We start from the raw sequence: 17,878 nt of genomic DNA, 5'->3' as shown, positions 1-17,878 counted from the left end.
ATTCTCAAAATACTTAAGTCCCAATGAAGCAAATGGTGCTTGTGGAACCAAAATAGTTCAAATTGGTTTTGAACAATTTATTTTGAGTTGTTTGTTATCTTCCTTGAAACCACAAAATCCTAAAAATAAGTATATTAGTAACTAAGTTGAAGTCGTTCCTTAAGATCATAATTGCCTATGTTAATTAGCTGCAACTGATTAAATTTCTGTATTAGGTTCTATGGGCCATTTTAAAACACTGATTGTAGAAATATTTATTTTCACTATCCACAGGCTATATCTGTTCTCCAACAAACCTCAAAGCATATAACCATTGCTGTATGTTAAAAAGCACCATATGAAAGTTAGAGCATTCTATTATTTGTACAAAAACAGATTAATTTATATAAAACATCCCTTGAAAATCCACTGATTTCTAACCCTCCCCCGTCATTTTGAATTTGGAGGACTGTACTGCAGGCTATTTTCTAACCTTTTCATAGTCTTCAGGGGTAAAGTCTCTGTCTTTCTGGAGTATTTCATTAAGGCGTGCCTTCACACGATGTTGGCAGCTGCTAAGAGAGTCACTATCACTGTCAAGTAGACCATTCATATTAGCACTTTTGACCATCTGGACAAGGATAGGAGTGAGCTCTCCTTCCAATGCCAGTAGTCCCTGGAGAGAATAAAATTACTGAGTTGTGAATGCAGAAGAGGCAATGAGTCTTGCTCACAAACCACATGCTTTAATTATATATAATGATCCTGCCTGCATCTAATTTTCCAGTACTTTTGAAGTTACTTGTGGCAAAATGCATATAGCATACAATAACAACCCCTCCCCCCAAAAGACTGTTTTTACATCCAAAAATATTTTGGATGCTTTCAGGTTTCCTCACCCTTCCTATTCCCTGAACAATAAACCCCTACATTGTATCACAATCTGTTTTTAAAAATCCTCTCGCTTTCAAAAGGAGTCTGTCATAGAGCATTAGGAGTAAAAGGGTGGGGTGTGGGAGGCTGCTGTTCAAGAAACACAAGCTCAAATTCCCCATGGGCAGATGGGACTACTACATAGTTCTTTACAACCTAGCTTTTGTGCTTAAGAGTTGTTCAAATTCAGAAAAGATAGACAGTATCCATGATTTTAAGAATGTAAGAAGAGCCCTGCTGGATTAGGCCAAAGGCCTATCTAGTCCAGCATTCTGTTTCCATAATAGCCAACCAGGTGCCTATGGGAAGCCCACAAGCAAGTGCTAGCAGAGAGGCCTATAGAGGTAGCGGTGTAGTTACTTCGATAGGGTCGGACAATGGACAAGGCAGAAAACGTATTACTCCTTGGTCAGGTATGGAAGTGCAAGGCCTGACCTTATTTTAACAATTGGAAACACATAGACCTTGAGCTAGGCAAGATGTGAAAGGAATAACATATGCAAATACCCAGCTCAGAAGTGATTTCTCCTCACAATAGCCAGGAAAAACCTTCAGTGTGTCAGTAGAGAAATAGAAGTGCAAGGAGGCTTCACAAGTATCATCATTATGGAAGAAGTACCATTTCATCATTTACCCATTCATAGTTAATACTCTCCTTTTGTAATTGGGGTAGTGTGAATAACTATTATACTTCAGACTTTTGTTCAAAGGCAGGAGCTGCCATTCCCAAAATTTAGGAGTTTTTGTGTATCTATTGTAGTTTGGTCATGAAGGCATGACATCAAATTTTTGGTTCAAATTGTATAAAAACTAAATTTTGTGCAGCAAATGGTGCCGGTTTCTTGATATAGTTTGATGCAGATACCATCCACTCTCACCAAACAGGATGCTTGGGCACCCAGTTCCAGAGGATTCTGCTGGTCAATCTCTGCTGGGAAGGTGAACTCCAGCATCCCACTCACCCTCACACCGTTCCGAGGGCAGGGCTCCCACTGAGAGTATGGGATACTGAGGTTCTGCCTTTCTCCTTAGCTTATGTTTATCCAGGTTAGTATTAGCCTGGCTGTTTCAGTTCATGCTCTGCCATAGCAATTGGTCCCTTTCTCAAGCCATTTTTTTTTTAGGGACACTTTTTTCCTGTTGCAACTTGGATTAGGAGTTTCAATGTGCCCAATTTCATTAGCCTTCAGGAATGGGCTTCAGTCCAGGTAAAAGTATCTTAAAGCTCTCTGCCTAGCTTTATACAATGATAGCCTCCATCCTTCCTCTCCAGTTGAGTGTATGTGTTAATTGGCACTTTCTTTGAACTGAATTGGTCACAGCCTCAGCATCTTTCCCTGATTTGCTAGTAGAAAGGATTGCAGTTGAGAGCCCTCTTTGCACCTCCTTCTTGTTCACTTGAGATCTAGGTCTCACAGTCAGCTCTCTCTTCTAGAAAAGGTGGTTGACGGTGAAGCTCCACAGCTAAAAAGTGTACTAAAGGGAACAGGAGGCAAGCACACTCCTGCTGTCCCCTCCTGTTTAGCTACAGTGATTGCGCTTCAGGAGCCAACCCAATCACATTGTTGCATAGCAACATGTCAAATCTTCTCATCCCCTTCTTCCTCTCTACACTTGCCCCCACCCTTTCTTTTTCCTTCCCAGGAGTGGTGGGGACTCCCAGTCTCCCTATATCATCCTTGCAACCCCTCATCCCAACAAAACCTTCCTCCTAAACAGTAAGCACATGTCAGCGACTTAGTTTAGTCTTTGGAGCCATCTTCCATGAGAACTCAGATAATTTCCCCAAAATATCAGTTCCCACTGAAGGCTTGAAGGTTTAATTTCATTTCATAGACTCATAGGGTTGGAAGGAGCCTATAAGACCATCGAGTCCAACCCCCTACTCATATTCTGGTATTTGAATTGTAATTACTCTACCAAGTTAATTTCCCAGAATCAACTTGTGCATTTTAAATTTGTTTTTGTAATCAATAACTGTGCCATTTGGCTTTCACTGAAATTTGTGTGTGCGGATAATTTTGGGTTGCCTCATAGATGTCCCATCGCCAATATCTAAAGGTCCTTTTGAGCAATTGTTTATTCATAAATTACAACCATCAAAGATTAATACTTTTCTATGGAGTTCATACACCAGCTGTGAATCACCACAAATTGAGTAATCAAATTATGAGAAAGAGGGGGATATTTTGCATATGCTATGAACCTTCTGCCTACTGTTAAGTGCTTTGCAGTGCCTAGCATATAGCTCAAGCCCATGCAGAGTTAGTTATACCTAAGCCTATTTGGTTTAATCAGTGCAGCCTACATTTATTTAAAACCTTAGAGGATAGACAAACATGATAGTGATTTCTAGTCATATGGCTTAAAGTGCCTAGCACTCATTCCCTATTTCTAAGTCAAAATGTATGTTTTGGAAAGACTGGAATCTACTTTTTTAAAACTTAAAAATCACAACAGGGAGAAGAAAAGTAAATGAGAAGAGGAGTACAGCCATTTGATTTTTTTCAATATAAAGCAACTTTTATATCGTGTGCAAGTCCCCATGCATACTAACATGTGCCCTTTTGTACCTCATTAAGAAAGAAGCAATTGATACATTTTATGTTATGGGTGCTGGCACAGATGAGAGGAAGCATGTTTGCTATTAAAATAGATCAAATAGCTAATTTTGCATTAAAGCCTAGTAGATTATGTCTTTTAAATTTGAAACATATTTTTAAAAAATCATTGTAAAATGACCCAAAATTTCTTACAAGCAGCCTGTATCCAATATAACATTTCCCATCTTTTCCAATTTTATAGTACCTTTGCAAAAGCTGCTGCTGTCATTTGAACTCTTCCTTCATCCGAAGCATATATTTTGAGATCATGCCGATAGGTACTATGCAGTCTAAGTAGACCACATCCAGGAAATCCAGCATAGTCCCCTAACAAAAGAAAACAACCATCTTTATAAATCTGCTTCTATAGATAGAAGTAGGAAGATATGGCTTCCTATGAGACAAATACAAAGAAAAATAAGATACCTTGTCCACCTGGGTACATGCATCGAAAAGCTCTTCCAAGTTCCTCTGCTTGAACTCTACCTGCAGGTGTCAGTTCTCCTCCCCATTTTAGAACTAAGAGTAGAGATGGCTCTTGTTTGCGGTTATCTAAATGAATACAAAATACAGTAATGCAAGTAATTGGCAAATAAAACCAAAAGAAAAACCATTCATTTCTCTCAAGAATCAAGATTGGCTAAGACATACAAAGAAGATGAAGATCCAAAGAACTGTGATGTTAGCTCTATGCATCAGGGGTGAGTTGGACTTCCAGTTCTGAAACAACAGCTTAAAATGCTGAATGGCAAATCTGAGGAAAGTGATGGGAATATCAAAAGCTGCTTATGATAAAGTATTGGAGGGATGCTGTCTGAAGTTTAATGAAAAAAAGTCAAAAATCATACTTATAGCACAATCCTATGACTGCAACCTTAGTGCACACAAATCCTTGGCTCTAAAGTAGCTCTTTGGCTCCCAACCAAAGAGAGTGGAGAAGAAAATTTAATCAATCAACTTTAAAAAAGAAAAAAAGAAAAGCCTACATGGTTGTAATATATTTCTTAGTAATCAGCTCAAAATATAACTCCATATAGCAATCCCAACATAGAAATGGTAATAGAAATGTTAAAAAGCAAAATATATTCACACCAAGCTAGCAGATGAACCAACCTCTAGTCAATGATTTTTAGCAATTAACTGGCATCACTGTACCTTCTTCTTCACTAGATGTTTTCGGACAACCATGAGGGAGATATGTTAGCTGAACTTTGCGATTTATGCCAGAAAAATGCCCATACCTAAGGATAACAAATGAAGAGAACAAGCAGAAACCTTTAAAAATGGACTGGACACATATTAACAAAATATTACTGATCAGATAGGAAGACATCATGCAGATACTGTAACACAGTTTTAATGAGCAATTATTTTCCTGGGTTGTACCACTTCTCATTACAGGTGGATACAAGTATGTTTCAGTGCTTCCCTATCTAAAAAAACATATTAGATTTACACAACTAGCATATCAGGGAAAAGGTTTTTCTTAGCCTTCTTACTGAACTGATATTTTTCTCTGTGAAGAGTCTGTATTCATAGCAAAGCCATGAAAGGGTTTCCACCATCCAATTTCCACTGGCATCCGAAGAAGTATAGTCCAGGAAAAGCTTCACTACTTGATTCTACTGAATGTATAGAAGTGGGCTTGAATCAGCCCAAGAGATGGCCATTTCACACAGAGATTTGGTCCAGACATTGACAGTATCCAACGGGGCACTAATGCCCCCATCCATTCTGCAAATGGTGGGCCCTGCCAATTCCGTTGCGCGAGCAGGACCCACCACTTATGTAAGGGAGATTTAGCGCTTCCTAGAGGAAGCCCTGAAACAAGTGGAAACATTTGTTTGTGGATTGGGACAGGTTGGCAGAGCTCTCTTAAGCAAGTTCTACTGACCTGCTCCATGCCAGAAAAGAGCGTTTCTGCTCACTTGAGGTTGCCCCCGAAAGCACCAAATTGGCTTTGTGCAAATTGTGGGGGCTGCTAGCACAACGGAATCAGCAGGGCACAAAAGAATTGGCAGGGGCTTAAGCACCTCGTTGGATACTGTCCAGTTTCCAACCTCTTATAGTTAGAGATCAGGAGGAGCAGGATAACGAACTCCATCCCCACAAATTCCCTCTGCTTTTCTCTTGCTGGTCTTAATTATGGTTTATGTGTTGGCACATGGAATAGACTGGTACAAATTGGCATTCAGTGGATTAGTAGAAACAGATTTCATGCCATTTAAAAGTAGCATTCAGAAAATGGAGAATTAGTTTGAAGGAAGCAGAATATGACAAATATCATCAATCAGATCTCAGTCATAATCCAGTTTAACAACAGTGAGCTCAAACTCCCTCTCAATGCCTTAAAGAAATATTTTTTTAAAAAATGAAAGGTGCTCCTGTTAGCCCAAAGATCTCCAGCTTAAACACTTACATCTCCAACACAGTCTTCAGCTGTTCAAGTTTAGATTTACTTTCTTCAATTTCAGAGTCATTATTTTGTCCAAGTTCTATTAAGAGCTGTCTTGCAATATCAAGCACTTCCTAAAAACAGTGGGAAATGTGTAAGTAGTTTATCGAAGCATGTTGTATGTGTGAATGCAGGAAGGAGGGTTTGTAAAAAAAAACTTGCCTGCAATTGCTTGGGCTTTTTCAGTTTTAGCTTCCCAGATTTATATCCATTGCATTTTTCAAAAAGATCAAAAAACCTTTAAAAGAAACATGGAATGATTAGGAGGGCAGTGGATTACTTTGCCAGATGTCACTAAATGCAAACCCTGGTATTACCACAAGGTTCTAGACTTTTATGATGGGGAAAATGGCACAAATATAAACTTCCCATGTATTAGTTGATAAGCCTGGTACCAGAATTCCTCAAATGCTTGAGAGGGTTTTGTACCACATTGTATATAGTATACAATCCCTACCGAACAATGTATCATGCCACAGTTCCATGCCTGAGGACCATCTGAAAATTTGCCAAGGTTTATGTTTACTGCCCAGTTTTGAAACAACTAAATCATTTATGGAGGTTTATATTTACCAGCCAGTTTTGAAACAACTAATAACATACACTTATGATTTAGAGTTCTACGTTTTACTTATTTAAAAGATTTATATACCTCCCTTCAGCAGAATGTCCAGGATAGTTTACAAGAGCAAGATAAAATGCACAAGTAAAATATACATGTTAGAAGACAGAGAAAAATACATTAAATACATTTAAAAGTCTAGGAGAATAAAAACATATTTGCCTGGATAAAAGGATAACAGTGTTTGCACCAGGCAGTCCTTCCTGAGGAAGGAATTCTGGAAATGGGGCTCTACCATCAATAAGGCTTTCTTTCTGGTCACCACCTGGGTTGTGGGGGCACCTGGAGGAAAGAGGACTTCAATACATAGGCAGACTGGTATGGGAGCAGGTGTTCCTTTTATGGTACAACTTGGGCCAGGAACTACTGCAAGTGGGTTCTACAGTTCATTCTTCATTATACTTCCAGTCTTGCTTGGTGCTCAATTTCTGGGTTTATTCACATGAAAATCATTAAGGAGAATTCAGTCTCCCCATGATGTCGCTAATATTTTTCTGGAGAAATATTTTAGAACAGCCTTCCCTAACCTGGTGCTGTCCAGATGTTTTGGACTACACTCCCAGCATTCCTAAACACTGCCCATGCTGGGGCTGATAGGAGTTGAAGTCCAAAATATCTGGAGGGCACCAGGTTAGGGAAGGCTGCTTTAGAATGTCCTCCATCCTGTTCATTGTTCTGCCACTTCTCTTCTATTGCAAAAGTTTTAAAAACTTTTGATAGATAGTGCTGATTACATGCAACAATTGTCAACATGAACAACTACTCAGTAATTCACAATCCTAAAATACAGAAACCATGAAAAAGTAGCAACAGGAGATCACAGATCAAACTGAAATGTCAAGAACTGTGAAAAGGGTGCTGGTGCCAACATACCCTAAACAATCAATTCTTGTATTTTAAAAAGTATTCAAAATCCATGTGAAACATTTGACACTACAGATTCACCACAGATAACACGAAGAACAATTTCAATAAATCTAGAGAGACATATGCTAGAACACATACTAAGGGAAAATATATGTTTTATTAATTTTATTTCCTCTTTCTCCCATAAATCACGTACTTCTGATGTTTAACTTCCATTTTCATTTTTTGTTTTGGTGTCCTATCTCCATGCCGTATAACAGCAATGACACATCTGAGTTCCATCCTGCAAGTATACAAAGGATATGCTTATTCTTCTTAGTTGTAGCCCTCCATTTAATTTTAAGAATTATATTTTGTCAGTCATTGACAAAATTGCAAAAAAATCTGAAAAAACAGTAATAGGATATGCAAAAATTATTCATTTCTTTACTTATTTTAAAATGTATATATATTCTTATTACATTTTAAAAAACAATGTAACAAAAAGAATGAACTATAGTTAGAACCTCAAATACTTAGATGTTACCAATACTTAGATATTGGTTTTTTAAGTTATTTTTGGAATGCAAGGTTTGATCTTTACTAAGCAAAATAATAACAGAGTATGACTTAGTAAAATTAAAAGTATATTTGAAAACAAGCTATGCTTGAAAATCTGCCATTCTACACTTCAGTAAATGGTAGTAAGTGGGGGTGGCAAACTGAAGGGTTTTGCCTCTACTGAAACCTCGTAGAAATCTAATCCAATCTGGCCCCCAACCCAACTTGGAAGACACCTGATTCAATAGCAACCATCCCAGCTTCAGGCATGGATGCCCTTCAACAGAATCTATTTGTGAGGGAAGCGTGGGAAATGTAGCCTCGGAAGTGAAGCATGGAAATCTACTTTCTCATGTTTCTCAGTGTCAATGGATACTGTTGAAGGATGTCTATGCTTTAAGTCTGTACTGTGTCCTGCATTCCTTACAAGGCTGAATTGGAGGAGGAGGTTATCAGCACTGGAGACACTGAGTAGTGGGTGAAGCAATAAAGTCAGATATATAAGGGGTGGGGGGAGCTTGAATGCATTAATTTGGGCCTGATCCAAATTCAAGCCCATTCCAATTGGGCTCAGGGAACTCATCCATCATAATAACAGACTTCTGCTGGTGTAAGTGCAACAGCATTTCATCACAAATTCTTCAGAAGTGAAAGTCAAAGGACCCTGACAGATCAGAAAAAACCCAGTTACGTTACATAAATAGTTTGTATAATTTAGACAAGATAACTTTTCTCTTACATTGTCCCAGATGTGGTTGGCACAATGGGAATATCCTCTGCTTCTAATGGTATGGACCATGGGATCTGAAACTGCGGAGCAAGTTCTCGCATTACAATATTTCTAAATAGAATAAAAGTAAAAATTCACTTAAATTTAAATGTCTAAATTAAATAATTTGTCGAAATAAAAGTTTAAAATATATTTAATATACATTTTTTAAAACTTTGAATATTCTGCACTACCTAACTGTTACCCACTCAATGAACCAATCCAGCAATAGCAAACCAGCAGTTGTCAAGAGAGTCACAGCCAGAGAATACTGGCCTAGACAGACTAGTGTAAGGTCTGACCTAGTATAAGGTAGCCTCATATTTTTATTATGTTCAATACATATTATACCATTTTGTAACAGCAGATCATGGGTGTTCTTTTTAAAAAAAATGTTTGCTTGAAACTATTTTCTAATCATCAGTCTTAACCATAGTTAAGGTTTACATTAGTACTACAGTTACATAGGTAATGCTGATCAGAGCTTCAGCTCAATTAGGATTTGCATCCAGCTGAATATTAGAGACAGCAAGGACTGAAAATATTTAATCAAAGGTTTAGTGATGTTTAGAATGCAAAGTGACTTGCACACAGTGAAGTCATCCAGAAATTCATATACACTCAAATCATATTAAACAACACTTGCCTTGGGACATATATATTATGATACCAAACACAGATGGAAACTATCTTTTCAACAGAAAGATGGTTAGGAACCTTAGAAGAAAGTTTGAGTTGTGTAGCAAGACTTAAGACCCATAATATGATATAGAAGTAGCCCATAATGAGGAGCAAAATACCAGATTTCATTGGTCGGGTCCTTCAAATCATTTAGAACAAGAGCCAGACTGAACTGGATTCCTGACCTATCCAAAATGGCTCAGTTTTGGAAAATAGAAGTGGAAAGGGCTCTAGACCCCAGATCGTCACAATTGACAGGGCCCATTTTTTAAATCAAATTCATTTAGGGTATCAAAACAGATAAACTCTAAATTAATTTAATTGAAATGGGTCCATGCTTAATTGGACAAGACGTAGCCTATCAAACCACTAGTTAGAAAAAATGAATAATACCCCAAATCAATTTTTGATGAGAAGAAAAAAAAATCATGCTTGCAAATGCGAGTCCTGCTATAATCAGTTATTTTGAAACATTTTGTATCTTTGTGCAATAAAAAGAAAATGAATAGAGATTTTATTGAAATGAATAGATTATTCCTGGGTATCAGGAACAGCATTTACTTCTTGGGAGGAGAGCAATGACAAATCTTGATAAATAGTTAAGAGCAGAGACATTCCACTGACAACAAAGGTCCGCATAGTTAAAGCAGTGGTATTCCCTGTAGTAACCTATGGCTGCAAGAGCTGGACCATAAGGAAGGCTGAGCAAAGGAAGATAGATGCTTTTGAACTGTGGTGTTGGAGGAAAATTCTGAGAGTGCCTTGGACAGCAAAATCAAACCAGTCCATACTCCAGGAAATAAAGCCAGACTGCTCACTTGAGGGAATGATATTAAAGGCAAAACTGAAGTACTTTTGTCACATCATGAGAAGACAGGATACCCTAGAGAAGATGCTGATGCTAGGGAAAGTGGAAGGCAAAAGGAAGAAGGGCCGACCAAGGGCAAGGTGGATGGATGATATTCTGGAGGTGACGGACTCGACCTTGGGGGAGCTGGGGGTGGCGAAGGCCAACAGGAAGCTCGGCATGGGCTGGTCCATGAAGTCACGAAGAGTCAGAAGCGACTGAACGAATAAACAACAAATCAGGGACAGACTTGTTGGACAGAGCTACACAACGTAAGGATTTAAATCAGTCACTTCTCAGACTACATCCATCCAACTAAGTTGGCTATGTCTCTGCACTTGGAAATGGACTGCAGAGAAGGGGGATGTCCTAGGGGCAGGGAGGGGAGGAGACTGCAGAAGCTGCTTTATGGAGCCTCCTATCAGCTCTCCAGGTCCCTTCCTGTCAGGGTTGGATCGGAGCCCAGAGTGCCCCAAAGCAGTTCTGATTCTGAGGAAGAGATAGAAACCATGGGAGAGGAACCCGCACGCTGTTCAGAGGTGCAGCCAGGGGGAGAGCCCCTCCTGGTACACATTCCTGAGAGTGATAGTGACCCTGGCAGGGAGAGGGAGGCGCAACAGCAGTTTCTGGATGTTAGGCACTGGTGCAGCATCAAGCAGGAGATAGTGGGCGCTGAGAGGAGGAGCTCAGCCCGCTTGGCGCGACAGCAACAGCGGGGCCCAGTGCCCCACGGGAAAGGGGTGGACTCTCTCCTCCTGGCCCATATGTTCAGAGGTTTCCCGCCTTCCCCTCCAAACGGAGATCAATTGATTCCTAAGGTTAGACCCCTGAGTAGGCAGCTCTCTTAAGTCTCACTCGTCAGATCAAGCAATTAGCATCTGTAAGCGTCATTAAGCTGAATGGAAATAAAGCTTTGGAAAAGAGCCCTATTGTCTGTGTGATTTTGGCTACCTGAGGATTTCAGAAGGCAGCAGGGGCAACCCCCTGACACTTCCCTCCTCTTCCCCAAAGCTGTGTCTAGATGGGTAAAACCATCTAGGCAAAAATGCAGGGCAGCTGGAGCACAGAGGAGAGGATCCCCTCCATGCTCCAGCCACCCTGGACAGGATAGTCAGCAGCCTCCACTTTCGGAGGCTGGCAACTATCCAGATAGGATTGCACTCTAAGTCTGCAATCTCCATTTTGAGTCTAAAATGCAATCTCCACTGAGTCTAAACAGCAGACAAAACATCTGCCCTAAATTTAATTTTAGGAGGTGTCTGTTTCTTCACCTATCTCCTGCTTTTTGTATTGCCTAGCATGATGACAATTTCTGGAGAACTTGAAAGCTTGCACAATCTTTTGTGCCATTCTGTTTGGTCCTAATAAAAGAAATGCCCAATTGTGAGTTTTGAAAAACGTTTTCTCATGGACCAGTGCAGCCATCTTTGTTTTTTATGTGCACTAGAACAAGTACACCCAGTGCTTTCTGAGAAGGAACTGTAACAACTCTTCAACGAAGCCAAGTTCAAATTACAAAACTCGTTTACTTCTCTTATACAAAAGCTAATTACAGAAAAATTGAAGAGATGTACTTTATAAGACTGTTACTCATAACCAATTTTCACCCTGCCAGAAGCTTAATGCATAGCTTACTTAGTCTGTATCACCACATGAACTGAAGTACCTATTTAAAACAAGGCAAATACTGTTTAATGGAGCTATCATTCATGGATTTCAGTTTTTATGTCCCTTCAGGCTTTAGTTTCAATTTGCCAAAATGGTAGTTAGTCATTAAAAGTATGGTGCTGTCAGAAGCAGACCGAAGATCCATCTCTCTTCAAAGATCAGCTAACACAATGTAATGATAGCTAGTATTAGCCTGAATGGATTTGTAAGAAGTCCTCTGAAAAAACACAGATGTGGAGATACTCCCATAATGCAACTCATCATTTGAATAAGGTAGTCCAGGGTGGAGAGATTCAATTTGCTTTGGATGGAGTTATACTTCCTCCTAAGTATAAGGTTCACAGCCCAGGGGTGCTTTTAGATGCAGCTTTGTCTTTGGAGGCTCACATGGCATGTACCATCTTCTATCAGTTTCAACTGGTCTGCCAGCTGTGACCTCTCCTGGACAGAGATACCTTGGCTATAGTTATCCATGTTCTGGTAACATCCCACCTGGATTACTGCAATACACTGTATGTGGTGCTGCCTTTGAAAACTGCTTGGAAGCTTCAGTTAGTGAAGAAATACCACAGCTGGACTAGACCAGACATACAGAACATATCTTGCAAGCCTTCCAAGCACAATTGAAGTGCTTTAAAGCTCTTTATGACCATTTGCTCCTACATGAATTGGCCCAGATATTGAGATATTCCTTAGAGACCCTTCTTTGGATCCCCCTGCCATTAAAGGTGAGCCAGTTGGTGATCTGAGAAAGGTCTTATTTGTTGTATTCCATCAGGGGATCCATCTTCTGTCCTGGGTGACGGCTCAGGTGAGGAGGCTCAGTGTGGTCAAGATGGCTGGGTAATGTCTGGAACTAAGCTTAGATTTCGGGGCCTTGATCAGCAGTCCTGGAGCTAGAGAACTGACAAGTTACTCCAGCAAAGTCTGAGATTAACTGGCAGGCTTTTCTGGTCAGGCCAGGAGAGTTTCTCTGGAAACTCCACCCCTTCAGGTACTGCTTTTGGCTGTTAAAGGGCCAGCAGACTTTTCCTACAAGCATTGATTTCTCCTAGGGAATGAAGGTTGGAGAAGGGGGGAGCCCACTGGGGACTGCTCTCCAGGGTCTCCCTGTTCTTAGAGGAGTCCAGAGTCCAGTGGCAACTCCTGGAAATTGCATGGACAAGACATAGGGTCTGAGGCGGTGGGCCCCACTTCAGGAGAAGAGAAGACTGAGGGAAGATATGATAGCACTCTTCAAGTACTTGAAAGGTTGTCACAGAGAAGAAGGCCAGGATCTCTTCTTGATCATCCCAGAGTGCAGGACATGGAATAATGGGCTCAAGTTATAGGAAGCCAGATTCTGGCTGAACATCAGGAAAAACTTCCTGACTGTTAGAGCAATACGACAATGGAACCAATTACCTAGGGAAGGTGATGGGCTCTCCCACACTGGAGGCATTCAAGACGAGGCTGGACAGCCATCTGTCAGGGATGCTCTGACTTGGATTCCTGCATTGAGCAGGGGGTTGGACTCGATGGCCTTGTAGGCCCCTTCCAGCCCTACTATTCTATGATTCTATTCTATGATAGGAGGACCAGGAACTGGTTCTGATGCCTCCTCAGACTCACTGTCATTGGAGGCTTCAGTTTCTGAGGAATGCCAGTCCTGGGCCATGACATTATTTGGTGGTAGGATCCCATTTCTGGATTCATTTAAGAAGGGACCATAGCTCAGTACTAGAACACATGCTTTGATTGCAGAAGGTCACAGATTCAATGCCTGGTATTCCAGGTAGGGCTGGAAAAACTTCGGCCTGAAACCCTGGAGAGGCACTGCCAGTCAGTGTCAACAGTACTGGGGTAGATGGAACAATAGTGTAAGGCAGCTTCCTATGTTCCTGTTTCCCCAGGAATGCTTACCGGACACCAATTTTGTTGCATTTTCAACATGAGGTGAAGACCATTTTAACCCATCCTGTGTACAGCCTTTGAGTTATCAAGCTCTTTGTTCCTTTTGTTTTGAATTCTATAACTGCCTTGGAGTTTGGGGAGTCATTCATTCTTTTTGCATGGACATCCCTCATACAGGAATGTCTCAGCTCTGAGAATAACCCAGGGTCCAATTGGCTTTATTATAATTCCTCATTATTCTTTTCTGGCATGATTCTGTGTTCCTACTGTGCTGCTTATGCTACATTTCCAGGACAGAGTTTCCTTGTGATTTCTGATTGAACCACCTTATATTTGATTTTGGAATTGCTGCCATATGTTTAGTATTATTGTTTTAATTGTGGTTTATAATGTATCTTTAAATATAATTGATGTAAGTTACTCCGAGTAGGACTAGAAGAGAGGTATATAAATAATAATTATCACTTATTATGGTTAGAAAATGCTTCACTAATCAGTCATTTCAGCTCACACTCTGGACTAAATACTGAAGCACTCCTGTCCTGTCTCTTCTTGAAAACCTTCTGTGAAAGAGATTCTCCAGGTTGTTTGTTTCACTATGAGCTTATTATGGACAGCGCTGTACCAACTCCATCTGATACGGCGGCTGTACCCCCAACTTCCCAACCATCTGCTCCCATCGGTAGTACATGCCCTGGTCTCCTCTCATCAAGACTACTGTAATGCGCTCTACGTGGGGTTACCCTTGAAGACGGTTTGGAAACTGCAGCTGGTACAGAACGCGGCGGCTCGCCTGATTAAAGGTAGCCACCAGCGTGATCACATCACTCCGGTACTGAAGGAGTTGCACTGGTTACCAGTTGTTTTCCAGGCCAAATTCAAGGTGTTGGTTTTGAACTTTAAAACCCTATACGGTTCCGTCCCAGCCTATCTCAAGGAGCACCTCCAGCAACAACAGACAGGCCAACGCTCAACAAGATCAGCCTCGGATGGCCTTCTCTTTGTTCCAGCAGCCAGGACAGCTAGGCTGGTGAGGATGAGGGAGAGGGCCTTCTCTATGGTGGCCCCTACTCTGTGGAATTCCCTCCCTAGAGAACTCCGCCATGCCCCCTCTTTAATGAGCTTCCACCATGCATTAAAAACGTGATTGTTCAGGCAGGCATTTGGGGTGGGTTAGGATATTTTTAGAAATACGATGTTTTAATGTGGAATTTTATTGTTTTAAACTGTTGTATTATTGTACATCACCCAGAGTGGCCGGGTGACCAGCCAGATGGGCAATTAAGAAATTTAATAAATAAAATAAAATAAAAATCGTTAAGAAATTCTTTATGATGGTTGTAGTGCAATCCTATGGTCCCTGGGTGGGCCCCCTGGGGCTATGAGATAGACTTCTCCCTCTATAAACGGAGCTACAGCTGCCTGTGGAGGTTCTTCCTGGATGGCACCAGAAAGCTTTGGTGGTGGTGTGGCCAAAAATGGGGCAGTTTGGGGGAATGTGGGGTGGCCAAGGATCCGCATGATTCTAGGTTCTCTTGTTCCCACAACACACCCCAAACAGAGCTGGAAACTACCCCAGTCTAAGAACTTGAATAGTACATATCTTCCCACTGGAGGTGATAGGAGGTGGCAGAGGAAGCAAAAGGAAAACAGACCCCCCCCCCCCCCACACACACACACTCTCACACACATCTTCTGCCCTAGCTGGCATGAGTTGGGAAGTGATGGTTCCTTTGACACATCCCATTACCAATGTAAGATTCCTCTATAAGTGTAAGGCACATTTTTGGTCTTTTGTTCATCAGATACTGTGAATAACTGCTTCCGGGTGGTGGTTTTTTCTATCAATTTAGACATTTGAGAATGTTTGCCATAGCTTCCCATCTCCTTTCCTTTTTGCTAAACATGTTCAGTTCTTCTGTCTCTCTTACTTATTGTTTTCCAGGACATTTGTCATCTATATAATGCTTTCCTGAACCCCTCTTTTGTCAGTATCCTCTTAACACTCAAAATATATTGAACCCCAAAGAGTGCCCAGAGCTGCTGAAAAATAGATTAAAACAACCAAGTAAAACAATGTATACAACCAATTATTATAAAACAGCAGAACAGGGGGAAGAAAACAAATATGAAAATCAGACCAGGACCAAGCAAGTACAAAACTTAAAACAGCTTCTAAAAAAGCCTGGGCAAAGAAAACTAAGAGTAGTTTGGTTCTGGCAAATAAATAGAAGGCTTGGGGAGGTTCCTTACCTCTTGATTTATTTACATCTAGCTGGCTCTACAGAGCAGCACATTACAATCTTCAAAACAAAGGGGTGCTAGGGTAGTGATTGACCTGGATAACTTGCTTGGGAGGTGGGACGCTTTAGGATTGGATCAAATTTCCCACAAAGACTTTGGATTGGCCAATTCAAAGATACCCCTGTGGTTTAGCCAGCTGGCTGGTGGCATGACAATCAGGCAGGTATTCTTATATTTTCCCCAGTTTCAGGGAAGAACCCTTTTAATCTAATCAAGGAGGAAGCAAGTATATTCTATGGTTCCTGGGCCTCTGTGGTGGTTTCAGAGATTCAACACTTTTCCTGGAAGCTTTTCAGGCTGTGCCTTCTGGAACAAAAATTAATTAATGAGCCAAGGTGTCAGAGTAATGCCAATTAAATCCATAACACACAATGCAAGTGTCAGAGAGCCAGTACATTTGAACAGTACAGTACTCCTCTGTAATACTACCTTTGAGGTACTAGGTCAGTCTTCTTCATTGCAAGCACACTGGAAATGCTTAATCACTGAAGCACGGTCCTCTCCCTGCCCCCCCCCCCTTATTTCATGAAAATCCAATTGACTGATTGGTTGATTAGGCAGAACACATGGACATCAGCTCACTTCTAAGGAAATCCATTCAAAATAATGGATGGACGGACGGACGGACAGACGGACGGACGGGTTAGGCCAGGTGCACACACAATGGCAGCATTCCTGGAGCCATGCCTTTTCCATGCGAGCCCACTTGCCAAAGCAGCTGCAGGAAGGAGCATTCATCGTAGAAAGTTGAAAGACAAAGAGAGCTGGTCTGGATTCAGCACATGTTTACTGGCTGGGGATATTTTGGAGACTCCTGTGCTCCCACTCACCTTGCTGAGGGGAGCTCCTGCTGTCACCCACCCATGGTAGGCAGGGTCTGGCATGAGTGCCTCTAAGCATGTCGAGAGTGTCCTTCCTTCTCTCAGGACTCTGAGGCAGCTGGCTCTTCCTTTCCTCTGAGGAGGTCAGTTCTCTCTGCCCCTGCCCTCTGTTAACAGTGGAAGTATTTTGGACACTCTAACTTGCAGAGGGCAGCTGCCGCCATTGTCACCCCATCCCTGGAAAGTGTGGTGGGCACATGCTGGAGCAGCCACTAAAAGAGTCAGGCAGGCCCTGGTGCCAGCAGGAGTGTGTCTAAGCATGTGGAGTGTGTCTCCCCCCCCCCCCGCCGTCACTCCATACTCTAATGTTTCTGACTCTCCCTTCCCTCCAAGGTGGCTAATTCACCCCCTACTGCCCTCTGTGAACACTGGCTTCTTTGCACCGTAGGCTGGGAGGGAGGACTCATCATAGGTTTGGTTACACTGGCAGATTTGGGAGGTAGAATTCCCCAGCAGAGATTATGGGGGATCTTGGCAGCTGCAGGTGGTACAGAAACAGTTTGTTTATTATTGTCTTAACCTGGAGCAAGAGGTCTTGACCTGGAGCCAGACATTTTGGGTGAGTTCCCTATTTGCCCCCCCCCCCCCAAATTTCTTTTGCCTCTCTTTTGTTTCATGCTCCTTCTCCATGCTTGGCACCTTCTGCCCCAGCTATGGGGAGAAAAGAAGTGGGATCTTTGGGTCTGAGGCAATGGGAGGATTTTTGTATTGAGAATATTGGAAGAGAGACGGATCATTGACAGAGGTGTGTGTGGTGCGTGCATGTGTGTGTGTGTGCGCGCTGTTAAATCCCAGAGAGGTGTATTTACAAGGAGGTTCCTCCAGCACCAATGGGT

At 41.6% G+C, this 17,878-nt stretch overlaps 1 protein-coding gene across 1 annotated transcript in view; it reads right to left on the bottom strand.

Moving 5' to 3' along the window:
• PPIP5K2 (diphosphoinositol pentakisphosphate kinase 2) overlaps positions 1-17,878 on the bottom strand; it is a 104,357-nt gene that overhangs the window by 57,194 nt on the left and 29,285 nt on the right. Inside the window, exons 11-18 of the mRNA XM_084833809.1 lie at positions 8,739-8,840; positions 7,656-7,742; positions 6,133-6,208; positions 5,935-6,044; positions 4,671-4,756; positions 3,942-4,067; positions 3,721-3,842; positions 473-655 (exon numbers count right to left, since the gene is read on the bottom strand). Coding sequence (XP_084689935.1) covers positions 473-655; positions 3,721-3,842; positions 3,942-4,067; positions 4,671-4,756; positions 5,935-6,044; positions 6,133-6,208; positions 7,656-7,742; positions 8,739-8,840 — 892 coding nt within the window. The remainder of the gene's footprint in view (positions 1-472; positions 656-3,720; positions 3,843-3,941; positions 4,068-4,670; positions 4,757-5,934; positions 6,045-6,132; positions 6,209-7,655; positions 7,743-8,738; positions 8,841-17,878) is intronic.

This window comes from Heloderma suspectum, chromosome 2 (assembly GCF_057233095.1).
Source record: "Heloderma suspectum isolate Gila_16-S chromosome 2, 16-S_ref, whole genome shotgun sequence".
In the NCBI taxonomy this organism is placed as follows: domain Eukaryota; kingdom Metazoa; phylum Chordata; class Lepidosauria; order Squamata; family Helodermatidae; genus Heloderma; species Heloderma suspectum.
This window is presented reverse-complemented; position numbering and strand designations above follow the sequence as displayed.